This window comes from Nematolebias whitei, chromosome 3, assembly GCF_014905685.2.
Source record: "Nematolebias whitei isolate Nwh7 chromosome 3, NemWhi1, whole genome shotgun sequence".
Classification (NCBI taxonomy): Eukaryota; Metazoa; Chordata; class Actinopteri; order Cyprinodontiformes; family Rivulidae; genus Nematolebias; species Nematolebias whitei.
Genome location: NC_056500.1, coordinates 15881912 through 15909054, shown reverse-complemented (window position 1 = coordinate 15909054; position 27143 = coordinate 15881912). Strand labels below are relative to the sequence as shown.

At 39.4% G+C, this 27143-nt stretch overlaps 1 protein-coding gene across 1 annotated transcript in view; it reads left to right on the top strand.

Annotated features, from left to right (window-relative positions):
* Nucleotides 1-22693, top strand: part of camsap2a (calmodulin regulated spectrin-associated protein family, member 2a) — a 42817-nt gene extending 20124 nt beyond the window's left edge. Inside the window, exons 4-18 of the mRNA XM_037698037.1 lie at nucleotides 396-479; nucleotides 7870-7902; nucleotides 8599-8740; nucleotides 9334-9473; nucleotides 14603-14699; nucleotides 14963-15053; nucleotides 15167-15198; nucleotides 15324-15393; nucleotides 15515-17654; nucleotides 19098-19234; nucleotides 19476-19700; nucleotides 20148-20249; nucleotides 21663-21778; nucleotides 22000-22118; nucleotides 22313-22693. Coding sequence (XP_037553965.1) covers nucleotides 396-479; nucleotides 7870-7902; nucleotides 8599-8740; nucleotides 9334-9473; nucleotides 14603-14699; nucleotides 14963-15053; nucleotides 15167-15198; nucleotides 15324-15393; nucleotides 15515-17654; nucleotides 19098-19234; nucleotides 19476-19700; nucleotides 20148-20249; nucleotides 21663-21778; nucleotides 22000-22118; nucleotides 22313-22618 — 3834 coding nt within the window. The 3' untranslated portion in view covers nucleotides 22619-22693. The remainder of the gene's footprint in view (nucleotides 1-395; nucleotides 480-7869; nucleotides 7903-8598; nucleotides 8741-9333; nucleotides 9474-14602; nucleotides 14700-14962; nucleotides 15054-15166; nucleotides 15199-15323; nucleotides 15394-15514; nucleotides 17655-19097; nucleotides 19235-19475; nucleotides 19701-20147; nucleotides 20250-21662; nucleotides 21779-21999; nucleotides 22119-22312) is intronic.
* Nucleotides 22694-27143: the final 4450 nt, after the last annotated feature.

The window sequence follows — 27143 nt, the reverse complement described above, 5'->3', positions numbered from 1 at the left end:
TCCAAAAATCACCATCTTCACAACCGCTCTTAACCTGATTAACTCAGTGTTGAACATTTCACTGATTCCATTGGAAAAGGAGTGGATTTAGATAAATTGATGTTGTTTGCATGTAAATCTTTGTCGTTGACTTGTCGTTTTATGCTATATTCAAAAGATAAGTAATTGACAGAAACAAATAAAGGCAATATGAAGAAATGAAAGCTGGTTATGGTAATGGCCCTACTGATTTTTGTTTTACATTAAAATGTAGCTGTTTCTTCAAGTTAATTATAGAATGAAGTTATCCTTTGCTTGATGGCCATGAGTGCAAATATGGATCTGTTTCTGTATGAATTTGTCACTGTTGCTGCATGTGACTTAGGCACCGACTGTTTGTTTGTTTTTCCATTCAGATAAATGAATATTTGAAAGACGTCATGGCTCAGGAGCAGAAGAAGAAGGAGACGCAGAGTGCTGAGCAGACTGGGGGTCCTCGGGTGGGTGTTTTCATTTTCTGTTCTACTCTGGCAGCTGTACCATTTCACATTCTACACTCACTTCAAACATCACAAATGTGATGGGCAGGAAAAAGGAAGCTAAACGAAATCCTCAAGTCCACATAAAGGGTTTACCACAGCTTTTTTTTTTTTTTTTAGACTGACAGTTTTTCATCCCAGACCTCGTGTCACTATAATATGTGGAACTAGCTTTCTCAGCAACGTTTGCCTCAAACTGTTGATCATTTCACTCAAACACGGGAACAAACCTTAAATCAGTTTCTTTTTCTATTTAGGAAACAAACAGGCTGAACAAACATCATAACATTTATCCACTCTGACAAGTTGAGCCACTTCACTCACTTCAGCTGTGGCTTCACCAGCACTTCAGTGCTATCCAGTTTAATTAAACAAGTAGTCATTTAGTGCAGGTTGACCCCCCCCCCCCCCCCCCCCATTCAGGGTTCACTCTGCAGTCATACATCTTTTATGTATCTGACGTTCTAATCAGCACTTATTTTAATGCTGTAAGAGATCCTGATGCGACCTGTGTGTTTGTTTGGTGGTGGTGGTGGTGGTGTGTGTGTGTGTGGTGTGTGGTGGGGGGGGTAGTCTCTGTCTGCAGCCTCTGTTTGTCATCACATCTGCAATAAATGATTATTTGATCTGATGAATTATGGCTTAACACATTAGTGGGACTAAATTAACTGACATAATGCCACATTTAATTTACATATGTTATAAATCTCCTTATGGGGTATTTGCTAGCTCATGTGGACATATATGCATTCACAAATATGTAAACATTAAACTTAGTGTTACTTACAGAAATTAGGATTTGTAATATGTTTAATTGTAGCGTCTGAGCAAATAGTCACTTTACTGTATTATGTGTAAGTACCTGATCATACAGATTTAGGTTGTTTTGTGCTGTAAAATTAGCTCAATTATACTCATTCAGCAAAAAAAAAAGTTATTAAGGATACTTTTTTATTTTAATTCTTCGTATTAAATCTAAGCTTAACGAACTATGTTATAACATCAAGTTAAGTCAATTTCATTGCCATTCTCATCACGTGGTACATGAGGTGGAACGAAAGTATGTACACAGGGTCCCAGTTACACCCAACAATAGCAAAAATATAAAGTGCAAAGAAGAAACAGTATATGAGGATCTAAGATATACACTAAGATATACGCCAAATAAACACCAAACGGCACCTTTAATGCACTAATAATGGCACTAATAATGTAAAACAATATGGTGTAACAACAGCAGCCTGAACATTCAACAGTCTGTGGTGAGCAGATGGGTACAAATGAATACAGCAGCATGAGATCAGCAGCATGGATAATCAGCAGCACATATCAACAACCAAGTGGCATTACAGCAATTTTCACAGTCATTTTTCCTGGTTAGATATTCATGAGTCTAACAGCTTCAGGGTAGAAGCTGTTCCTCAGTCTAGTGGTTCTACACTTAATGCTCTTCAACCTCCTGCCTGAGGGGAGCGGGGCAAAAATTGTGTGTACTGGGTGAGTGTGGTCCTTCATGATGCAGGTTAGTGCTCAGATATAATCCTGCTAAAATAAATTAAACTTTATCTTTTGCTTATACTAGTCTTTAATAATACTATAATGCACAAATAGGAGTAATAAAATCATGGTTCAAGGTTCTTTATTGTCATTTGCATCACATGTGGTACATGAGGTAGAATGAAATTGTGTACTCAAGGTCTCAGTTGCACCCAAAAATAGCAAAAATGTAAAGTATAAAAATAAAAAGTATAAGGATCTAAGATATGTATACACTAAGTATACCTTAAACACTAATAATGTAAAATAATACAGTAAATTAAACAGCAGTCTGAATACGAGTCTGTAGTTCAAGTTCAAGTGACTCTCAGATTTTATGGTTCATGTAAAAGTGTGTGTGGTTAATATTTTTAATCAAGCAGCATTTTAGCATTCCAGGTTATTTTGTTTATCAGATTCATGACTCTAGCAGTTTTGACTGGAGTAGCAGGATGTATGAAGGATTAGTTGGTGCCAAATTTGAACTGACCATTCACTAAAAGTTGCTTCAAAACTTTGCTAATTTTAAAGTCTGTTTTGCTTCAGAAACACGTAGAGAATTTATATGAACAGCATCAACTAGCTTTAAGTGGTGCAGAAGTTCCCATCTTTATTGCTCTCCCTTGCTTAGATATTGCAGTCTCTTATTTCAACAATTCATATTTCAGCAGCAATGAAAATTAGATTATGTTTTGCCACTGGAAGCATCTGTGTGTGGAAGTACCAAATATGCGCTTCAGTCTTTGTTAGCAGTCGAGCTGTGTTTATTAGTGCGCAACAAGAAGGATCAAAATTCTCTGCCGCTTCTCTTTAACATGACAAGAGAGAAGTCATGAGAGAGGCGGCAGGAGGGGAGGAGTTGATGGATAATGTCAGTCATGGACTCACTCACCTTCATGTTTATCCTTCATGCTTTGCTCCTGTTTCACCCTACATAATGCACCATCAGTGATTTTCAGAAATGGATTTACGCGACTTCTCTGCATTTATTTATTTTTTCATTGATCCTTGAAGGTCAAGCACTCTAAAAACTCAACGTCCAGGAGTGGTTGTTGGCCTTGTTCCTAAGAAAGTATAATATTTATGTTTGTGCATGTCTATAACTGTAGAGAAAAAGATAAATATAACAAATATATACAATTATAATTGGGGACAAAGATGTCTGCACTGGAAACTATGTGGAGAACATATATACTCTTGTTTTTCCAAATTTTCTCAGACTAGTAATGTCCAGCAACACACTGTGACACGGCACTGTATCGTGTTGTCTTGGAGCTGTTTAAAGTGTAGTTATCAAGTTAATATCCCAAGTCTTTTGTCTTGAGAAAACAAGAACTGCACTTAGTGTGGTTTCCATCCCAGTCCTGGGGCTGCACAAAGTTTGATGCTGATGTGACCGGTCAGTGTGCAGACACAGCACTGCGTGCTTCCGCTGTCCCTGACAACATGCAGAAGGACACACTTTTAACTCAATAAACTCATTATTAACATGAAAACTCCTTATTATAATTAATAATATTGGCATCTTGGATTATTTTTCTGTCTAAAATGTGATCGATGGTCATCAGACCATTTACTTATTTTACCTAAAGTGTTTGCCTTTCAGTAATGTCTTTATGAACCTCATGCTATGTTGTGTGTGTGTGTGTGTGTGTGTGTGTGTGTGTGTGTGTGTGTGTGTGTGTGTGTGTGTGTGTGTGTGTGTGTGTGTTCAGTGATTGTGTTTGTGTTTGTATCTTTATCTAGTGGCTTTTGTTGCTTACGTCAGACTTTAAACCAATTAAACTGTAATGAGAGCCACTGGATGCTGCAGTTTAACAATTTCAGATCCAGTCTATCAGTGAGTCCACTTCCAGTTGCTGAAATAGTTTTATTTACAGTAAGTTTGTGGCATTTTATGAATATTAGAGAAAATAATTTGAGCTGACGTAATAGGACTTAATACAGTAGTAAACATAAGAATGATAAAGTCCTTCTCTGTGTTGCACAGTTTAGACAGTTTCTAAATGTTATAATTAAGTTATCTCAGCATCACATGCAGTCTTTTTTTTTTTCATTTACCCTTTATTTATACAGGTAGTCTCATTGAGCCACGAGAACTCATTTTCAAGCGACCTGTTTAGGTTTTAGATGGGGAGTTAAGGGCCTTGCTCATGGGCCCAGAGAGGGGTGAATGAGGATGGGGGCAAGTGTGGGTGCTTCACCTGCCCCACCTACAATTTTGATGTTGTCGGGGCCGGGGCGTGAACCGGCGATCTTCGGATCACAGGCCCACCTCTCTAACCTCTGCACCACCACTCCCCATTTGTCTTAGCAAACACCTAGAATTTTGTTTATGTAACTTTAGGCTGATTTTATAAAGAAAAATGTGCACATTTCTTATAAAATATAAATGTTTGCTCTCTAGCAGCTTTGTGTTCCATTTCTCTGTCCCTTCATCACTCCCCCCACTCTTGTCTTTGCTGTTTGTCTGCAGTATGAGTCATGCAAACACCCTCTGTCTCAGACAGAGAGAGATACCGGTACATACCTTCCTAAGAGCTCATCAGAACAACAGTGACCTTTTCTCAACCTCCTGCATTATTTGTAGGGTTGAAGGTAGCAGCAGAGTAAGAGGAAGGAACTGCAAAGGCAATTTCAGGACAGGAACTGGGGGTGTGGGACTAATCCTTTTAAGGCGCTGAAGCTGAGCTGCAGCTAGAAGGACGAGTCCAGATGAGAGGATGCAGTTTAGTAGAAAGAGAACGATTAGAGGAGGTTGGACATGTATAAACACTTAGAATGTGTGTGCTCTGCTGTAAGGAAATACAGCAGATTAGAGCCTTCCCTCTCCCCAGGAGTTTGATTGGTAGGCCCACAGTTCAGCCCTTTTTTATCCCAAATTCTTAAACATTCACTTTGATACAGACAGTCTTCATTCCCTCCAGCCTCGTTTTTAAGGCAGCAGGCTTTGGAGTTTTCAGTCAGGATGACATAATAGACATAAGAGTTCATGTTGACCTTTTTAGTATAGAACTTGGGAGCACTGCCAACAAGTCACAATCAGAGAAGTTCATATATATTCCAGAAAATACTGCAGGGCAAATGAAGTGCCAAACACATTATCAGTGTCAATGTTTTGTCCTGAGAAAACATTAAATCACATGAATATAACTCAAGCAATCACTCGTTTCATGTAGTGAAGTAGAAAAATCACAACTGTCTTGATTATGTGGCCAAAGAATCCAAGAATTCACCTACAGAAGGTTTAAAATTGTTAACAGTTGCACTGTGTGCATCGCCAGCAAGTAAATAAACAGATTAACTCCTAAACTGTTGATTAGATTACATTAAAGGTGCTCCACTGATGAGATCAACTCTGCTCATTCATAAACACTTTTCAGGACAAGTCCATCAATAATAAAACCTGGGGAATCCAAATCCTCTACATTTTTTTTTTCTTCCCATTTGTACTTTCTGTTTATTGCAAAGACTTTCTTGGAGAGCGGCGGTGTTTTCTGATGAGTCTCTGCTTCCTTTTGAAGTTGAGGACCTGTCAGCCACTTTGGATGACACGTACAGTTTGGGTCTTTGATGCCTTTAGGTAAAAAAGGAATTAGTTGTTAACCGAGGCAATCTTCTTCTGGAAGCAGCTCGTTGTCAGTGGACAGTTGACAGTTCGGTAGCGCGTTACCGTTTGCTCTGAAAATACTTTTTGGATTATTCTTTCATCTTGACAGGTTTTTGGTAACTTGGCAGAGAACAACTGGATGTTCTGTTCTTTGTGGTTGTTGTTGTTGTTGTTGTTCTCATAATGAACTCGGGCTGTTTGACTTTGAAATTCAAAATGACTTTAATAGCTCTTGAATGAAAATTAGTTTGTCAGCTCACATACGTAAAAGTCAAAGTAGACTTTTTTCCAATTAAGAGCTAAAGAAAACAGAATAGCAATAAAAAGCAGACAAATACAGAATCTGAGGTTACTCTGATGTGTTACTGTTTGAAAGGTGCTGTATAAATAAAGAATAGCTTTGTAACAAAACTAATCAAATGACTTAGTACAAAACCAGTGGAGGATAACAACATGTACATGTCATGCAAATATTACCTTCATTTATACATTTTAGAATACATTAAATACGTCCCTTTATTCACATACCAACTTTTGGGTAAAATAAAAGACACTGGAAAGTTGAAGACCACTATTTTCACATAAAGATAAATTCTTCTAAGTTGCATGGCCACACTTGAACATTCTGAAGACATACAATGAATAAAAGTCTAATTTAAACATCTAAAACCAAATCACAACAAACTCAGTTCAAGTGTTTTTCTTTCCTTCTTGCTCTCGGTGAAGGCGAATGCTTTTTCTCCTCCTGCTCCTTCCCCTGCTTCTGCTCTTTGTCCTGTGAACCTTTTGGAGACTGTCTTTGCATATCTTCCAAATTGTAAATCGTGGATCTGGTCAGCTGGTCTCTCAGTGCAATTGATCAAATTTTCTTGACGAGAAGACAGGGTAAAGGAGAGCCCTCCTGCCCTGATGGGACACTTGCAGCCGGCTACATGATGTATTCCTGGGAGCAGTGGAAGATTGTGTGCCTGTCCATATTGTTGGTCGAGGATGTTGAAGATGTGTACATAATTGGATTTATGAAAACAGGATTTCTGATTTTTGGAGTTGGTGGTTACCTGGCATATCAACAAATTCAGAAAACGTCGGCAGCTGTTCTGGCCATTGTGAAGCTGCCTGGCGAGGGGATGTGTCGTGCTGTGAACGCTCAGATTCAAATGCTGTGTGAGCTGAACTGTAAGCTGGACGCATTTCTTGAGAATCGCAGGCTACTTGCAGCTCCTGAATCTTGCTGGCAGGAATGAATTGATCTTCAAGAAGTTTGCAAGCTTGGTTCGGCAGAGTTGACCACAAATTTGGCTATTTGGAGTTGCCATTGAGACGTACCAGTGAGACTGTAAGGCAGACGGAAATTAGCAACATCACCCTGAGCCAAAACAACTGTTGTTATCTGAATCTGGCTCCCCCGTGTCAGCCTTGGAAGGCTGACTATCTCAAATTTTCCTGGATGTTAAGTAAACAAGATGCTCTACTCCCCCCTACCCGTTCCCTTTCCCGAGGACATCTGTGGACCTGTGTCAGAGCTCTGATAAACATTGCACCATCACTTATCAGGACTATGACTGAGGGGGGCTATGATATTGTTAACAGACTTACTCCCCTCAAACTCAGCTCCTTCACTGGCCTCCCTCCTTTTGCCCCCCAGGCGCAGTAGTCTACGTTAAATATGAAGGTGCCAGGTGGCTGTGTCGCTCACTTGGGCAGCCTGTGCTAGACCCCCCACCACCACCACTCCACATGCATATGTCGTATGTCATCTGTATGTTGCTTTTTTTGTTCTGAGGTCTTTGTGCAACTTCACACTGTGTCCTGTCCCGTTATGGACACAGTTTGAGATTTTTTTTTTTTAATCTCCTCTTTCCTTGTGTTTCCCTTTTCTTTATATAACAAAAAGGGCAGCGCCTCCCATGAGGCTGCAGCTTCAGGCACCCCATCTACCCATCTTTGTATTTTTGTTTCTTTGGACGGGCAGTACTGAAATGTAATTTCATTGTACTTCTGTGCAATGACAATAAATTATGATTCTGATTCTAAATGAGGATTTCATTCACACTCAGATGAGACTTATTTATGTTTGTTAGTTTTCCTTCATTTTTTTGTATTGCAGTTATTGTGCTTTTCTTTTCAATACTAATCATTTTCTAACTAATCTCACTGAAACACATTTCTTTGTTGTGTCTTTTCCCCTGTGCTGTGCTGCTGCAGTCTCCAACCAAGTGGTATATGAAGCTTGTACCTGTAAGTCAACTAATCTGTGTGTTTTTCTTCTGTGCTCATTGTGGTGCTTCTCCCTCCCCATACCTTTTTTTTTAAGTTGGATTATCACTGTTTTATAGGCTTTTGTTGTCAACCTGTGACTTGACACCATCATAAACATGGTTTTATTCCCTTTTCACTTATTTTATTAACAGTATCTCAGTGGTATAGTAATTTGTCTTCATGTACAATAAAATAGTACTTAAATCTTTTTATTATTTTCCATTTTACTTCAATAATTGTTGGGTTTAGTTGTGTAAAACTAAAAAAATATATATGTTAAAGTTGAACCTGCTGAACCTTCTTTGACCGGCTTAGGAAGATATTATTTTATTCTTTCTGTTACAAAGGCTGAATAGTCAGCCACTGTTCATGCTTATATCTATAATTTTATTGTTATTCCTTTTTCTGCAGTTCAATTAACTGCCAGGCTCCTGAGCCATCTGATCACCATGACTAAATCTTGTGAATCCACGCTGTTTTCTGTGTTTGTCACTTCTTTACAGATCTAGTGTACTCACAGCTGTTCGGGTCGCCCCATTAAGCATGCTTAGTTTTCAGCTATTTTAGTGAATGATTAAAAGAAACGTCAGGATAAGTCTGGTCCAACAGAGACTGCAGATGCAGGCAGCGTAATTCTTCACAACATATTTAGGTTCATTGTTTTCTGTCACACAGGCTCGATATCGTAAAGAGCAGGCCTCCACCCAGCCGACCCCCTGGATTCCCCCAGTGGACAACCTGCTGAAAGACTGCGCAGACGGCTCGGCGCTGGGTGCATTGCTGCACTTCTACTGCCCTCAGGTTCTACCGCTGGATGGTAAGAAAGCAAACAAATACTGTACTGGGTGAGCTGGTCTTTGAGCATTTAAACAATGAAAAAAAAAAAAGGGAAGAGCTTTATGGCAAGAAACCAAATAAATATGCAATTATTTTGTCTTGCTGATAATGCAAAAAATAAAGAAGGAAAAATAATTTTAGCCTCAACAGCCTCCTGGTTCTGTCTCACTTAAACTGGGGAAAGGTTTTTTAATTATACATTATTTTTCTATGTAAAAACTAGTTCAGATTTTGCTTCCAGAAGAATGATAAACACTGTCATAAGATATACTATTTCAGAGACATGTTTTCCTTAACAGATCAAAGGTCAGTCACAAACAGTTGCAACATGATCACATCAAATTCCTTTAGATAAAACATTTCAAGCGGAAAGCCAATGCACACAAGCACATCAGCTATGTAGATATGCACGTTAGTTACCTAATCTGAAAACATAATGGAGGCAAAAACTCAGTCACAACATTTTCAATACAGTCACCATCAGCACTGAGAACAAGAAACCCTAAGATAAGTATGCAAACTGTAAAGTAACACGCTGACCCTGACACCCGATGGCTCTCTTTGCCCCCTCAGACATCTGTCTGAAGGAGAACATGAGCCTGGCTGACCGACTCTACAACCTGCAGCTCATACAGGACTTCTGTAAAGACAACCTGAACAGCTGCTGCCACTTCAGCCTGGAGGATATGCTCTACACCTCCTCCACCATCAAGGTACACCTCAGATCTTCATGGATTTACCATAATATGCAAACTACTTACTACTTTTGAAAAGATTCAGGAGACTTGCGTAGACTTGTGCACATTTAGACCTTTTGATTTTGAAGAAGAAAAAAAAGCTTGTGAATTTTGGTGATTATATTCCTTTTATTTAGTTTTTTTTCTGCAAAATGGAGTAAAAGCCCCATAAGTGGTACGCAGTCAGAGAGACTGAATGAAGAGAAGTGAGTAGACCTTGAGGCCAGTGTAGTCGTGCAGTGGAAAATAGACCTCACAAAACAAATTGACAGTTTGTTTTTTCTCTGTTCCTGATGTTCTTTTATTTGCATTTATCCCCATAATAGATGCAGAGGTTGTTTTTTTGCTCATACTTCAGTGAACATTGTTTTGCTTTTCCATTCATACATGCATTTTTATCCTTTTTTGTATTTTTCTTTTTTCTTGTAAAATGCTGCTGGAGTGTTTTTGTCCTAGAAACAGCTCATGTTTTTAAATCAGCTTACTTCTTGTCCTACTTTTACTTCAGCAATTAAAAAAACAAACATATTTAGCCTATAAAGTTTGACAAACGCTTTTTCTTTTTCAACATAGTAGACAAAAATGTCACATATTGGATTTCTCTGTGACTTTAAAAGTGTCCAGTTATTTCTAATCCTTTGCTAGCTCTCCGTAATTGTGTTATATCTTGTCCATTTAGTCTTAAGCACAACGTCCTTCTGTCGATCTGGTGATTTGGTGTAACCTCCCCTCCTGCTGCATGTGCATTTTGTCCATAACTGGCTTTTTTTCTGAGAGTTGCATATACTGTACATTATGTGTCTGGATGGAAGTCTAACTCTGGTTTGCTGTCAGCTCAGCATGTTGGATGCAGAACTCAACTGATGCTCAGTGTGCAGAGAATTCAGGTCATTGAAAGGACAAACCTCAGTCTAAAGTGAAAAAACACGTCAGATACCTGGGGAAAATGTGTGCAGTGACAGAGACAAAAAACAGATTTTGCACAACCTAAATATACAAGTTTACTATGTAAAACAGTTGTTTGCAGTATTTAAGCCACGTCACAGCAGAATGGTAGATACTGGACTGTGATGCAGTAGATGAATAGATGAAAAATACAGTTTGACCATGTTATATTTGAGTTTAGCACTAGCTGGTGAATCTCCTGTTTTATACAGTCTAAAACACACACACACACACACACACAAAAAAAGGTTCACTTCAGTTGTGTGAAGCTGCCAGAATTTTGCTGACACTGATTTCTGGAGATGTAAAACTGTCCCAGCAGTGCAGATTTAATGCCTGAGAGAAGCCGGTAAAGTCAGAACTGCAAACAGAACCAGTTCGACTCGGTAACCTTGACCCACATTCCAGTCCGCCACACATTCCGTGGCTGTGTGCTGTGGCCCATCACTCTAATAGAGACCTCATTAAACAGAGACATTACAGGGGAGGAGACGAGAGGAGGGTCCTGATGTGGAGGAAAATGGAAACAGCAAAGAAACAGGAGTGTGAAACGTTTGGAAAGAAGATGGAAGTAACTGAGCAGCAGATACTAAAGAGGGGCGACATCCAGATTAGTTAAACATCCACAGTAATACACAGTCTGGTACTAAGATTACATGCTCAGTCAGATGAAAATGCTCCTGGGATAATTCTGTCAGATCTAATTGTTGTTCTATTCTGAATAGAGGTAAAGTAAAGACCTGATAATCTTAATCTGTCAAATTATTACCAATAATTTATTTCTTCAAATGTTTATATGTTGCATCTCTATTTTACTATTACATTGTCTAACCATTACCTGTAATAATCTCTGATCACCATGTGTTTTTTTTTGTGACCAACAACCAAAACATCGCATGTCAAAAACATCAAAGAACTGCAACAAATTTGAACATTTGATGAACCTAACAAAAAAAAATCTGTTTGAGGTTTTGTTTTGTTCTTTTGCATAAATAAATTCATAAAAAATAATGAAAAATGTGATAATTTTTGTCTTAACTGAAAGTGGCAGATACAAGTCAGCATAGGAAGAATATATATTTAAAACAAACCAAAATACTGCATAAAAACATGTTCCTTTTATTCTTAGCGTTTTACTTGTTTAGAAAAGACTTGATCACTCATCATGTTCATCTTATTCAATGACACAATGCATTAGCCTTCAGACCCAACCCCCCCAAAAAACATTTATTATGTACATTACTTAAGGCCGTTCTTTCCTAATGGGCATCAGCAAGTAAATCATGTCAACCTACTCCCATTCAATGACTCTACATTTAATTAATTCAAATTTAAAAAAGCATCTGTGGCTCCAAAGAAAATAAATCAACCTACAGGATTCATTTTACTAGCAAGCTTGTGACAAAGATTCATAAATTGAAGACTCTTAATAGTTTGTCAGCTGTCTATAGTCTGACTATGCATAGATGTCTCTTTCTCCTTCCTGTCCTCTCAAACCCCAGCTGGTTGAAGCAGATGGCCGCTCCTCCTGAGCCTGGTTCTGCTGGAGGTTTCTTCCTGTTAAAAGAGAGTTTTTCCTTTCCACTGTTGCCATTGTTCTTGCTCAGGATGGGAGACAGCGATGAAGTGAAGATTCAACACAATCTGCTGACTTGGATGGATGGATAGATGGATAGATAGACGGACGGACGGACAGATAGAAAAGAAGCAGAATACACAAATTTGAAAAAAGACTAATATAAATATAAGATAACTTTTACTAATATGTTTCCATTTAAAATTCAAAATAAAGCATTTGATTGTTTTTTTTTTGTTTGTTTGTTTTAGATAACCAGTAAGAAAATGCTGCAAGTCTTATGTTATTTTACCATCTCATCACAGTTTCCTAACTTAAAAATGAGGTGTTTGGTGTTGGTGTGCAGCCACATTTGGAACTGTAAGCTCAGCTATTTCAGTAGACAGCAGACAGAGAAACTTGGCAGAAAATCAACAAATGGGTATTCCAGATTTGTGCAATTCTGTCTGACTGCTGGACCCAGGTCCTTTAATCAACTTCCTGGCCCAGTGACTCTTAGGATTAATGCCCCACCACCACCACCACCTTGAATGTTCATTGTCTGGCCTTTCCTTTGCAGAACTGAATGATTTTATTTGCAGAGTGTGGCTCAGAGTCATGCTATTGGCACTTTTATGGCTTCAAGCATTACCCTCTATCATCATTGTTGGAGGTTTCACCATGATTGTGTGTAGCAGAGGGGCAAGTCAATCCCTGCAGAGTGGATTAGCCACCCACCCCCAACCACCATATCACCCTCCACTCTGGACTCTCCTCTGTAATCACCAATCAGGTTCCTGTCTTTATCCCGAGAGTCAAATCTCCAAACAGCAAAATCTGGCAATGCTACAAACCTGGAGGGTCAAGAAGTAGACAAGCCAGTCGATTGGGAGAAAGGCGGGGCAGTCATGTAGAGAGCAGATGTGTGTGTGTGTGTGTGTGTGTGCCTGCATAAGGGTGGTATTAAACGATAACGCACACCTGGCGTGTCAGTAGAAGAGGAGGGAACAGATGGTGGGAGGTTTGGTTCATTGCAGGCCTGGGCAGTTTGGATAAGTGGAGATCTATCAACAACCAACAAAGGTAACCAGTACTGTTTGACTTGGAGTGGTATAGTCATGCTTTGTGGTTAAGAGTCTTAAAACTGTTGCCTTTTTATGTTACGTACAGTTTGCATGTAAAGTTGGTCATTGTTTTGTGTTACTGGTTCATGTGCTCTTTTGCTTTGCACATCTACAATGTGTTATAGCAGCTCTGCACATGAGCATGGACAATAGCAAGGCAACGTGAATCAAGAATAAACTGAGGAAAGCTGCAGTAACAACCACAATAGACCAGTGTCAGTAGTGTTAATTGCCTCTGTGCCTCCTGGTGTATGTGTGGACTGCAGTGTATATGTGTGTGTGTGTGTGTGTGGTGGTGGTGGGGGTGGGGGGGGGGGGGGGTGAGCTTGGTGAAGCAAAATGTTGCTGAGGAGGTGAATCAGGTATCTCTGGAGTGTGCCATGCAGCATTGCCTTTGTCTGGGGACCTTGTTCTGAAAGCTGGAAGAGGGTGTTTCCTCAAGGTCATTACAGATTCACGGTTCTCACGTTGCATTTGTATGTGTTTGCACATGCTCAACTCTGATCTACAACCATTTATCAAAAATTTTATATTGGTATATGATAAAGTAGAAACGAGACCATAATAAATTTAGTCCAAAATACAAAATGCCTTCCTGTTCTTGAGGAAAAAAATATTGACTTGTTCATTGCTTTGTTTGAGGGTGCTGACACAATTATTATGTGCTCTCAGAGAGCTTTTTTTTTCTTTCTTGGATTGTCTTGAATAATTGAAAATCGATTTTTAAACATGCTGTCAAATCAGACAAGGAGAAATTAAATGTATATATTGTATAAGCTGGTGTATTTGCATTATAAATGTCATAATTCAGCTACATTGTCGTCCATTACATAGAATAGTTCATACATTATGTGATTTGTAACAAGAAAACAAAAAAAAAGAAAATATTTGATTTGATACTGCCATGTCCTCCAGGAGTTTAACCTCCCACTGTTGACCTGATTTACAAATGGTCACAATGTGGCACAGCAAGTGGAAAAAAATGGAGTCTGAATTGGGTAGTGTTGTGGTTTGCATAACAGAATAATAAAAAAAAAAGCTAAACTCTAACATAAAATATACCTAACACAGGAGCAATCTGTGCAGCACTGGTAGTAAAACAATTGTGATTGTTTTACAGGTGAAAGATTGTTTGATTGAGCACCTATAAAACCAATGATGTCTTCGACATGATAGCAACTTGTTTAGGATACACTGATAAACAGCTTGCCTGTGGTTTTAGCTCTCAATCCTCTGAAGACATTCTGTTAAAGGTGACTAGTTTGATTTGTTATTGTCATGCAAACAGAAAAAAATAGTTAACACCGATCACCTCACCTGCTCAGTCAGGTTCAACAGTGACACCTGGTGGAATAATAGATGTAACAGTTTAATGATTATTCCAAAGTAAATGACAGGCTGTGAAAAGTCTATAAATTATTTTTTGACATGAGTGATTTAATATTACATGTTTTTAATCTTATTGTTGCCCTCTTCCCCAGAGTAACTACCTAGTGTTCATGGCAGAGCTGTTTTGGTGGTTGGAGGTGGTTAAGCCGTCTTTTGTAAAGCCAAGAATGTTGGACAATGAAGGCACAGGCAAGTGTTTAATTCTTCTTATACAGTAGAATAGCCCCTGTGATAGCAAAAATCACACTAGTGACATTTTAGTTATGCAAACAAAATCAATAAATAGTGCATGTTGTTTGGTAAAGTTGTGTTTTGAGTATCATGATTAGTACAGTCCATAAAGTTACCTATGGGTTTATTTTCTCTAGTATAATTAATAAATGGTACAATTTTAAATGATGATCTGTCGTCAAAGCACGGTTTTATAATTTGTTTTTGATGTGTGATTTCAGAATCAGTATTAAAGGATGTGTCAGTCATCCCTATCTCCAAGGCAACTAAGAGAAGTTTCATGGAAAGACCTCCAAGTCCTGAAAGACCCAGGTAAGTTATTCCAGACAGTCGCTGTGAAGTCGTATGGACTTGTAAGTGGACATTCAAACAAAGTATTAAGATAAATTCCAATTATGATGCCTTTTCTGTCTTTCATTTTCCAGTTTACCCCTTCGACCACAACCTCGAAACTCAGGTCAGTATTTTTTTTTTTTAAATATGCAGTTTTAGATTTGCGTATAATTTTTACATGCAAATTCAAATATGATTAACTGCATCACATTTTTGTTCTTTTTTCACTTTACTTTTGGGGTTATCCAGGAGAAATCAAGAGGTCAACCTCAATGTCTTTTGTTGATGGCAACCTTGGGACATGGCCCAAAGAGAAAAGGTTGGTAATGTTGTTGATGTGTGAGATGTAGGCGTTTACAGATTAAGATATGATAATTGTTCTCTCATCAAAATAAATAATAGCAGATTTAGGTATAATTTTGTCTTGTTTTTCCATTAAGATCTGGGCCTTATGGAGTGTCATTTGACATCCCCTTTGACAAAGAGGACTCTGTTCCGCCCCTGTTTTCCTCCACTCGTGGCATGGTCAGATCCGTAAGCACTGACGATGGTTCTGGTTTCAAGGTCCACCACATGCCTCGTGGAATGAAACGTAACCTGTCCTTCCAGCCAGTGAATGGTCAGGGTGTTGGCATTGAGGAGGAAGGCTGCCCAGATATCCTTGCAGGTATGGAGACTAACAAGCAACCATACCCCAACGGACATGGAAATGTCATAGGTTCAGCTTCTTCCATGGACAAAGCACTCCACATTATTCACAGCCCAAATAGACCACCTGTAGAGGGCGTCAACAATGGTTTCTTCTTGCACTGTCAAAACCAAGAAGCTGGTGTTGGCAGATTGGACCCAGTGTCAGAGCTGGACTCTAAAGAACTTTTGAGCACTACAGACACCACAGAGGTTGACACTGGTGTCCACATCCGAACAGAGGACATGCTGGATGAAGACTCCTCTCTTAAAGACTGCTCTGTGAACATGGAACTGGATGTGGACACGCCAAGTCCCAGTGCTAACAGTCTGAGCAAATCCCCATGTGGAGTGAAAATGACCAGCTTTGCTGAACAGAAGACGAGGAAGCTCAGTCCATCAGCAGCCGATTCAGGCAGAGGCAGCAGTAGCTCCATGAAGACAACTCCAGAAGGGTCTGAGTTCTGCCTTCCATTATCTGTCTCCTGGGCACCAACCCCCGAGCACAGCCCCATTCATCAACAAAATACACCACCCGCAAATGTTCAGGCATCCCCCAAATCTGTGCAGCTTCCACCCAATGACCCTGCTCAGGTCATGGCTACAGAAATGGTGCAGCTGAAGCTGAGGCTTGAGGAGAAAAGGAAAGCCATTGAAGCACAGAAGAAGAAAGTGGAAGCTGCTTTTACAAGGCATCGACAAAAGATGGGCCACTCAGCTTTCCTGAATGTGGTAAAGAGAAAAGCTGATGGGGCTGCTAGTGGGGAGGATGTTGAGAAGACTGATGGAGAAGGAAAGTCAGAAAGCACAACAGTTAAATTTGGTAGAAGCAAGGCAGACACACCTGATGGAGCTGAGCAAAGCAGTACAACCACTTGTTGGAAAAAGCTACCGGGTGCTGGTGAGGAAGGTGGGCAAAGTCATGCTCAGCTGACAGAACTGGATCTCACAGAATATACCCGCTCTATTGAAAAGCTCAACCATTCTTTAGCTTTCCTTCAAGCAGAGATGCAGCGATTATCTCAACAGCAGGAAGTGATCATGGCCATGAGGGAACAACAGCATCAGCAGGCGTGGGTCATCCCCTCTCCCCATACAAACCCCTCGCCACAAAAACACACTCGAGCTGTCACTCGATCTTCAGGTCCCTCTTCTCCTGCAGACTCACCTTGTTCCACCCGTCGCTCTCCAACCAGCATCAAACGCAAATCTGCCTCTTTCCACTCACGGAATCCTCGCACCGCTCGTCCCACTGAGCTCAAGTTGGCCCCATACAGTCGAGTCTTAAAAGCTCCACAGTCTGTTGACAGCATCCCAAGACTACGGCGATTTTCTCCTTGTCAACCTTTGGTAAGCGCTTTTATCTACATGGGGGAGAAGCCAGCAGCTGCCAGTACTGAGGGAGTAGCTCCAGATGGGGATAATAACAAAGAGACCGAGTCACTCGTGTCCCCAGAGAGAGACCTGGTGGGTACATCTGCAGCCATATCACCCCCTAGTTCCCCCCATTGGCAGCTCAAAGAAGAAAGAACTGAAGTGGATGCAAATGTCCAAGAAACAGAGGATCTCGGTCTTTTAAAGACTTGGGGCATAGAAACAGTTGAACAGAACAACAGAGTTCAGAAGCCATTTATAGAACTAAAACCTACAATAGAGGCGTCGTTCCCGGAGGTTCTGTCTCACCCTGTAGTAGAGACCTTCACACTGACACCCACCAAGATACTTTCCAAACTAGAACCCTCTGTCCAAGCCAAGAGCAGTCTGATTGAGGTTCCTTTGTCAGTTGTAAAGCCACTAGAAGATCTGACGATCGATGATGGTTTGGAGGTGGAGCAGGGCAATACGGAGAACTTTGATGAAGAACAAAGGATCTGTCATGGTTTCTTCTTCAAGGTAATTTCTATAAGTCTTAAAATATAACAATTTGTTTAATTTGTATCACTAATATCAACAATTACACACAAAGCAAGAATGTGTAATGGGCAAAAAGTGAGTGAAGTGACTTAAGTTTAAGGTATACAGTAGTCCCTCACTACTTCGCGGTTCGTTTTTCGCGGACTCGCTCTATCGCATTTTTTCAAAATAAGATTGGACATGACACACAATTGGTTGATTGATGGATGAGCTGCATGAACGGCATGGAATTTTTATTTTAAATAGATTATTTTAAATTATTTAGCACCTTCTGCATCTCTGTGCAGTCCATACTGCAGGGTAAGCTTCCTCCTGCAGCTGATCTCTGTGCAAAGCGGAGAAGTGGGCGTGGCCGAGAGTGCTTGCAGGTGGCAGAGAGCAGCGGAGGCAGGGAGCTGAAATCATGACACTATGTGTTCTTTTAGAGCGTTTAGAGTATAGAAACATTGTTCAGAATATTGCAAGAGTGTGGGAAGGGTTTACAACGCCTTAATATATACTGTATATGTAAATGCTAAATTAAACTACTACTTACTACTTCATACAGAAGTAGTAAATAGTAGTAGTTCATATATCATACAGAGGCTAGGTTACAACTATGCACATCTCTGGCGACCTTTAAATGTAGTGTTGAGAGTAAAAAGTTATGTTTTTTGCACCAGGACTACCAGGTTTGCTTTCTTTTGGAAATAATCTTGTTCTTCACATCAGATTATTAATGATCCAGGAAACATGTGGGCTGAAGACAGCATCCTTATCCCTTTTTTAGTGTATAGAACAGTTGTTCGCTGCTGTCTGGGCTTTGATGTAGGTCAGAGAAATGGGGCTGCTGTGAATAATTCAGGCTCAGCTGTGGACATGTAGCGTTGGAGAAGGGTTGGCTTTAATATAAGATTTCAAGCAAATGTTAACTTTAAGAAAACGTTGGACTTAATCAGTCTTTTTAAAATTGGACAATGAGTTTAAATGTAATGAACTATGTTTTGTAATGATTAAATTGTGAATTCATTTATCTGATTTCACTTATTTTTTATTTGTTTTATTACGGTAGGTCTGACCTCATTTAGTTAAAATATTCCAATCTTGTAATGTCATATGTGATAGTTATTTAAATATAGATATGTGGGCATGTAAATGTTTATAATTTAAATACAACTTTTTAAGAAAAATCTAGTTGTTGATGTTTTTAACACGGGTGAATGTCATGGTAAATACAAATTTTATGCCTCTGAAAACCTTTTATTTTCCATAAAACAGAGTTTTACCACATTTTGCCCTCATAAACAGTCTTTTCACAATAATAGACAAATTTAATTAAAGACTAAGTAAAGAAATCATTAATTTATTAGTCATCTAATGTTACCCAGGTTGCCGCCCCTGTAGAACATGATGCTGATGACTGATGCTTTTGGTTTTCATCAGGAGGATGGAAAGGCAGAGGAGAACATGGCACAGAAGAGGGCTGCTCTGCTGGAGAAAAGGATGAGAAGAGAAAAAGAGAGCCAGCTGAGGAAGGTGCAGCAGGAAGTTGAGCTGGAGCAAAAGAAAGAGGAAGCTCGGTAAGCAGATTTCGTTCCTTTTCTATTGTGTGATAGTCCCTAAAGTTATTCATCAACTTTACTGTTTTTTTTTTTTTACTCTTACTTTTTCCGTGTAAGTTTCACAATAATATAGTTCAGTTGAAAATTTGATTAAAATCTTACTTTTAGGGTATTTTACTACATTCCTCAAAATCCAACAACCAAACCCCCCAAAGCTTCTTGTTCCTCCATGGCTCTTTCCATCCCTACATGTGTTCAGATTGAAGGCAGATGAGGAGCGTGTCAGGAAGGAGGAGGACAAGGCCAGGAAGGAGTTCATCAAGCAAGAGTACCTCAGGAGAAAGCAGCTGAAGCTGATGGAGGACATGGACACAATCATCAAGCCGAGAGCAGCCGGGGGAGCCAAGCAGAGGCGGACCCGACCCAAGTCTATCCATCGTGACAGCATAGACTCCCCAAAGACCCCTGTCAGAGCCACCACAGGTAACCATGGAGACAGCTGTCACTCATGGAAGTCACATTGTCAAATCATCATCCTGCATCTTCTCAGCCCCACAGCATCCAATAATACAAGTTTCTCTCGTTTTATTGTAATTTATTTAAAAACATACTAATTCTGAGCATATTATTAAACAACAATAAAACAATTATAAATTATTAATAATAAGCAACATTATTGTAACTAACCAGAGTTCACAGCTTAGCACACTGACATAATGAAGGAGAAATGTTTCTGACTTAAAGCAAATTGTGTTTTCAGAAATTTAACTTGTAAATATCTAAGTGTTGTAGGTTGTCACGTATGTTCAATATGGTCATATCAGAAAAACTGCATTGCTCTGTCGTACAAAAAAGAGGAAAGTTTTTTTGTTTTGTTTTTCCATTTGTGGAGTGTGTGTAATTGTGTCACGCCACATGTTGTTGTCTCACATCAAGGTTCACGGCAACGTGTCTTTTCAGTCTCCAGCTTGTCCCTTGCTTCCCTCAACCTGGGCGACAGCGACAGCGTTCACACCGAGAAGAGGGCACCAAGGTAAGAAGCTTTCACAAGTCTAAGTGATGGTGAAACGTGCCAAGTATGAAATAAATGTCAAACTTTTGGGGTAGACTCAATATCACTTATGAAGCTTTATTGTAAAGGAGAACAAACAACTTGAAAACTTGAAGTTTTTGCTAAGTACAGTGCAGCTGGAACTGTAATTATTAAATGTTGAAACATGAATCATCTGCTCAAGGATTACAGCTACTAAACCACTGTAAATGAGCATTTGCACACCAAATAAAGTAAAAACACACTGAGAACATCAGAGAGCTTCAAATACATCCTAAACATGTAAGACTGGATGTTTTTTTATGAATAACTTGGTGATACTTTGGCTGCCTCTTAGATCTAACGTTTTCCAGTTTTCCTTTTTTTTTTTTTTAACTCCATTCCTCCTGCTTATTCATTTTAGGAGTTCTAGTTTAGCCTCTAGCAGGCTCTTCTACTTTCTGAGCTCTCCTAAACTGAGAAAAAGAAGGTTAGTTACTTTGTCAGTTGTTTTTAAGGCACTTCATGCTGCACAGAAACTAATCCTGCACTGTCCCCCCGCTATGAGTTTTTATTATGGTTTGACTGAGTGCAATGGAACCATGTACAAAAACCCACAGCTGATTTAAAGAACACTCCTAGCTAATGTGAAATTTTAGAACAGTTTGAAATGCACGTAAGCTGTGAAGCTATTAAGGCTGAGCTACAGCATAAGTTTTAAGAACGACTTTGCTTTTTCTCCTACTCACCCCTCTGCTCTACCAAGTTACGTTTGCTTTTTCTTTTTTTCTTTTTTTTACAACTTAGTTATGTAAAATAAACTATTTTTAAAACCACATCACAAACCTGCTTTGTAGAATTTCACCCTGCACAAAATGCCACATTACCAAGTCGTTACTCTGATTTATTTGCATATACTTGCAAAAAGCACAGCTGCAGTGACTTGTTAATGCTGGCCGTTTGAAAAAGGCACTAACTGATCTGAGCTAAGTTTGGCTTTGGTTGCTCTAATTGTATGACTGCCTTTCTTAGATATTTTTATTTATCGAGTTCAAGTGCTGTGATATAATTTCTGTAGTAATAACAGAACTGATGTTCTTTCAAAGTTTAAACTATTACTTTTTCGTAAAGCTGCTTTTGTTTTAAGAAAAACGTCCTTCCAGTTAGAGCATAAAAGCCGAATGCTTCACTGTCCAGTCAACCTTGTTTCTGGACCTTGAACACACCACACTGCACCCCCCTGTGTATGCTTGCAAGCTTTGCTGCTTCACCGGTTTCTGCAAAAACATCAACTCTCTGCTTTTGATGACCAAACTGAACCCTGTTTTCTTTTTTTTTTTTTTACTGAATTTGCTGAGCGTTCAGAATTTAGACAAGTGATCTAAGACTCAGTCCGTGTGTGTATTCCTGCTTTAGGCCAGATTCTGCAGATGGCTTCCTGTCGCCGAGTCGCTGCAGCAGCAGGAATGGAGAAAAAGACTGGGAAAACGCATCCACCACCTCGTCTGTTACATCCAACACAGAGTATACTGGTGGGTGAACTTGATGCAAATCTTCTGGAACGCACAAATCATTTGTATTCCACGTGATTTTGTGGCTCATATCCTTTTGTCTAACAAAGTAATACATTATTTATCACAAAAGGGTAAAAATATGGAGGCGGGTCTGGTCTGTGACCTAACTGGAATGGTTGCTACGGCAACAGTCTCCTCCTAATGTTTTCTGATCTCTTTTTTTTTTTTTTTTTTTTCAGGACCAAGGCTGTACAAGGAGCCCAGTGCCAAATCTAACAAACATATTATCCAGAATGCTCTGGCCCATTGTTGCCTCGCAGGCAAGGTCAATGAGGGACAAAAGAACAAGATCCTGGAGGTAACAGCCTGTTCTGTACTGGTTTATACCCTGATGAGAAATGGCTGCTCTGTCTGAGTATTTTGTCAAATATAACAATAAGTATAAGTCTGAAATGCTTCAAAATAAACATGCAGAAATAAAACCATGCATAGTTCTTGGAGTAAAGTATATGTACTGATTCTAAATGAGCTTTGCTACTTTGATCTCAATAGGAAATGGAAAAATCAGAGGCCAACAACTTCTTGGTTTTGTTCCGGGATTCTGGTTGCCAGTTTCGATCTCTCTACACCTACTACCCCGAGACAGAGCAGATCAGCAGGCTGACAGGCATCGGCCCCAAGAGCGTCACACGCAAGATGATAGACGGACTCTACAAGTACAACTCGGACAAGAAGCAGTTCAGTCAGATCCCTGCTAAAACCATGTCGGCCAGCGTCGATGCCGTGACGATCCACAACCACCTCTGGCAAACCAAGAAGCCAGCCACCCCTAAAAAAGTAGTGCCTGTGCAGTCCTAATGGAACTCAGTACCCCATAATATGAAAATATTCATCTCAGTTTGCACTCCACTGTACATACTCATAAAGATTCAAACACCTGCAATGCCAGTTTTGATGAATGCATATTTGTCTTTTTAATCTTAATTTCTCCTCACGGCATTCCTGCCCTTGTTATCCTTCATATTAAAACCTGGATGTGACAGGACTTTAAAAAAAATATATGAGCAACTGGAATGTAAAACACTTGTCGAAATGATGCATTCATGTGTTTTTACGGATTTAGTCAGTTTAAAAGACACGTGTGTGAGTGTGCTTTTCTGTTTTTGTTGTGCCAAACGTCAAAAGAAGACAGTATGAATGCTAGCTTATTTTACCCACTACACTGAAGCACTGAATGTTTTAAGATCATGCATTGTTTTTTTTGTTTGTTTGTTTGTATTATCTTGCTGATTGCTGTACAGCCTTATGCACATTTTATTTTTGTGTATGAGTGCCATGAAGTGATTGTAAAGCAGAAGCTTTTTGTAATTGACAGGATACAGTTTTGTCTTGATTTATGTGGGTAAAAGTGTTTGTATACTAAGGTACGTAAAACTCCAAAGGGCCAAAAAAGAATTGCATACAGCTAGTATTAGCCACACAATACACGTGTGCTCAGCTCAACAAAGCCAAGCGGTTTCAGCTTTTTCAGAAAAATTTGACGAGGTGACCTCGAAGAACGCAGACGAGCGATGCCATAAGGAACAGCGCGCCAACGATGGACGTTTAATGTACAGACACTGTTGTTTTTGTAATTCTAGTTCAAATGTTGTTTTCTGAGTGTACAAGTTCTACATTTAGGTTAAATCATCATTTAGACGTAGCGTTCGTAGGTTTGTTGGGGACGATTCAGCCAAAAAGGTTGAGAATCAGTGTTTTGGCAGCTGTTTCACAGCAGGTTTGTGAACAAAAAACACCTCAGTGTTGATTTATTTATTAAAAGATGCTGCTGACAGCATCCTATAGGGTCTTTGCAGTAAATACAGATATTGTACAATCATTTTTTTTTTTACCTGCGGGTGAAACTGACTGAAATTCAAGTAATGCAGACACCTATGAAGTTTTGCTTATAACTTCTAATTGAATTCCACTCAGAATTTGCAATGTGAAGATGTAATGGCACTTCCACAAAGCAACAAACTGTAAACATAGAGCATAGAGATTTCAGATTGATTGTTTTATTTTGAAATGATTAATTAGGCATCATAAAAATAATACACATGGACATAAATGTTGCCACTTGTCTGCATCTGTTGCTCTTATTGCACACGCAAGTGACAGAACTGGTCCTAAATAGTATTATGGTGATTTTTATATAAGGTTTTTTATTTATTTTATTAATGGAGATGTGCATAAAATTGCAAGGTCAATTAAGGGATGTGGATCCTAGCTGCTGCATACGGGTACAGATTGGTTTCGGTGTTGTTACTTTTGCTACAAAATGTCAAATGAACACCATGTGTGATTTTGACCAACTAAATCTGATAACGTGGTGCTTTATTATTTTGTTAGGGGGAATATTTATGACCACGAAGGAGGATGTCTTTAAAAATGTCATCAGATTGACATAGTATTGTCTACAGGAAGCTCTGTTCACTGTTTGGCTGTTTAAGGTCAAAGTAAAAGGTAAATAATAATTCAAAGTGTAATAATACTGTATATTGTGCTTGTGAGCTTTCTCTTTACTATGATACTTTTGTTTGTCAAATGATGTGCTGTCATCCAACATCCTGCAGAACAATTGGTTTTATTTTTGTTTTTGCATTGATTAAATGAAAGCATGGCTTCAGTGTTTGTGTTTCCCTTTAAGCTAATTATATTTGAGGCGAACATGATTACATTATTATCTGTTGGAGTTTTATTACAGCCTAAAAGTGATGGAGAAAATTTGAAACTTTATTAGAAATTGTCCCTGATTGCCCAAATGTCTTAAAGTTGCTAAAGAAATTCATATGAATTGTTTCAAAGAAAAAAATCTAACTTTGTAAGAAACTGGGTCTTTTAGGCTCATTTAGTTTTGTACGTACTCAAAGCAAATTCATGTTTTCCACCAACTTTAAAGACATTCTTAAAATTGAGCACAATGATTTGTTTGCAAATTCTAGGAATTAAAAATGTTTAACTGGCTATCACTAACTCTCAATTGAAATACTGGTGCTGCTTTATTCTAAAGAGGCACTATAATTTACCAAACTAGCATCCATTAGCATACTTTGTTTAAAAAATAAGTGATTATAACAATAAACATCTATATTTTGGTTATAAATACAAATTTATTTTCGAGTTCCGTTTGCTAAAATTACAATTATTTGCAAGTCAAAAGTAATTGTACATTAGTTAAAGCATGGGATAAATTATTGTTATGCTGATGACACTGTTGTATTGATCCACAAAAAAAATTATAAATTCAATCAGTTTCTTAGATTACATCTGGTTTTAGAGACATTAAAAAACTGGATGAATCCTAATTTTCTCCTTTTAAACTCAGACAAGACAGAGGCTGTGATTTTTGGACCGGAGTGTCTTAAACTTTGCAGCCTTTCACTTCCTCTGGATGACATTCATTTGACCTCCAGCTCTAAAGTTAAAAACCTTGGTGTTATTTTTCATCAGGATGTGTCTTTTAACCCCCACATTAATAAAAATATACCAAAACCACTTTCCTTCACCTACGTAAATCACTAAAATTAGAAACACGTTGTCCAAAAGTGATGCTTTTTAAAAACTCATCAGCTGATCCAAACTGCTGCTGAGTTCTGATTAGTTAGAAGCAGTGGTGTGGTCTACATTTTTGTAGTGGGTATACTGTGGTAAAGTTAGTTTCACATTGGACGATGGACACTGCTGAAGCGCGAATGTCCAACGTAAAAATAACTTTACTGCGATTGATCTGTATACTGTGCTTAGAAACCAAAGTACAGTGATTAGTACAATGTAATCGTCAAGTTATGTTGATTTTTAAGCGTATTGAACATTTCCAGATTTCTCTCATGCTTACTGTATATTTGAATTAATGAACAACAAACTTTGTACAACAGTTGGCTTTGTATTAGAAACATGTTATAGAATTTATAAAACTGTATCAAAGCAAAACATGTTCAAGTAATAAGTAGTAAGTACACAAGTATTAATTATACAATAATTCCCTTATGAGCGAACGTAATAAACAAACGCTGCATATCGATAGATTGTTACGGAAGCATTTAACTGTCGTTTAATGTATCAATGACACGTGCCCAATGATATGGCATGCATCATTGGGCACTTTTAAGTGGGTATACTAAAATTCTTAAGCTTTTCTAGTGCGTATACTCCATATGCCTGCATTTCACGTAGTCTGGTTAGACGAGATCACATTTCTCTCCATTCGCTCTCTGACAAATTTAGAATTGAAATTATTCCTAACATACAAAGCTCTTAACAACAAAGCTCCATTTTACATTGAATATCTTATTGCTACATATTTTCCAGACATAACACTTTGCTCTCAGACTGTAGGTTTACTCGTCGTTCCTAGAGTTTCTAAATTAAATGGGAGGCAGAGTTTTTAGCTTCAGCCTCCATTCTTGTGGGACCAACTACCTCTTTCAGTCTGTGAGGCTGACACTCAGTCTACTTTTAATAGGCTTAAGACTTTCAAGAAATCCTATAGTTGGGGTTGATTTGGGTTTCTTGGACTATCCCTTCACTGCTGGAGAACAAATTGACCACATTTCCCCTCTCTACTGTTCTTGTTTGTATTTGTGATTACTTCTATGTGTTCCAATCTTCCCATGGAAACTATGCCTTGACCCACTGTGTTCGTCTGCGTCCACATCTTCTCAAACCACAGCTGGTTGCAGCAGATGGCCGCCCATCCTGAAACAGGTTCTTTCTTCCTGTTGAAAGGGAGTCATTCCTTTCCACTGTCGCCCCGTTTACTAACTGGCATTATAGGCTCTATGTTGAGCAATGTGAATTGGCACGATACAAATGAACTGAATCGAATTGTCTTTTTCAAAGTTGCCACAGTGTGGTGTTCAGGTGTGGCCACTGGGTGTCAGCGCTCCAGCTGATTGGTGGTTTTCGTCCGCATGGCAACGGCGAGCTGTGTACTTGAAACAAGGAGGAGCGGAGCCGTGTGGTGGTCTGGAAATAAAAGATTTCACCAAACACCCCGGCTCCTGGAGGAGGCTGCCACATCCAGCCGCTGCGGAGGATCGACGGCTCGTGCTGACAGGTGAGCTGGCACGGATCCAGGCTGCGGTGCTCAAAATGAACGGCTGCGTGAGGATGCGTGAACAAGGTGTGTCCTAGCTGCGGATTAGGTGCTGATGCTGTCATACGGGCCGCAAACCATAGACACCTGCCCCAGGATGCTGTTTGTGCTGTGGAGGTGGGGGGAGGCACCGGGCTGGCCCTCCATGAGCCTCTGCTCTGTCAGCCCCCCCCCCCCGCCCCCATGCCCCCCGGCCCGCACGACACCATCAGCACCTAACCCCCCGCTAGGACCCCGCCCCCCCCC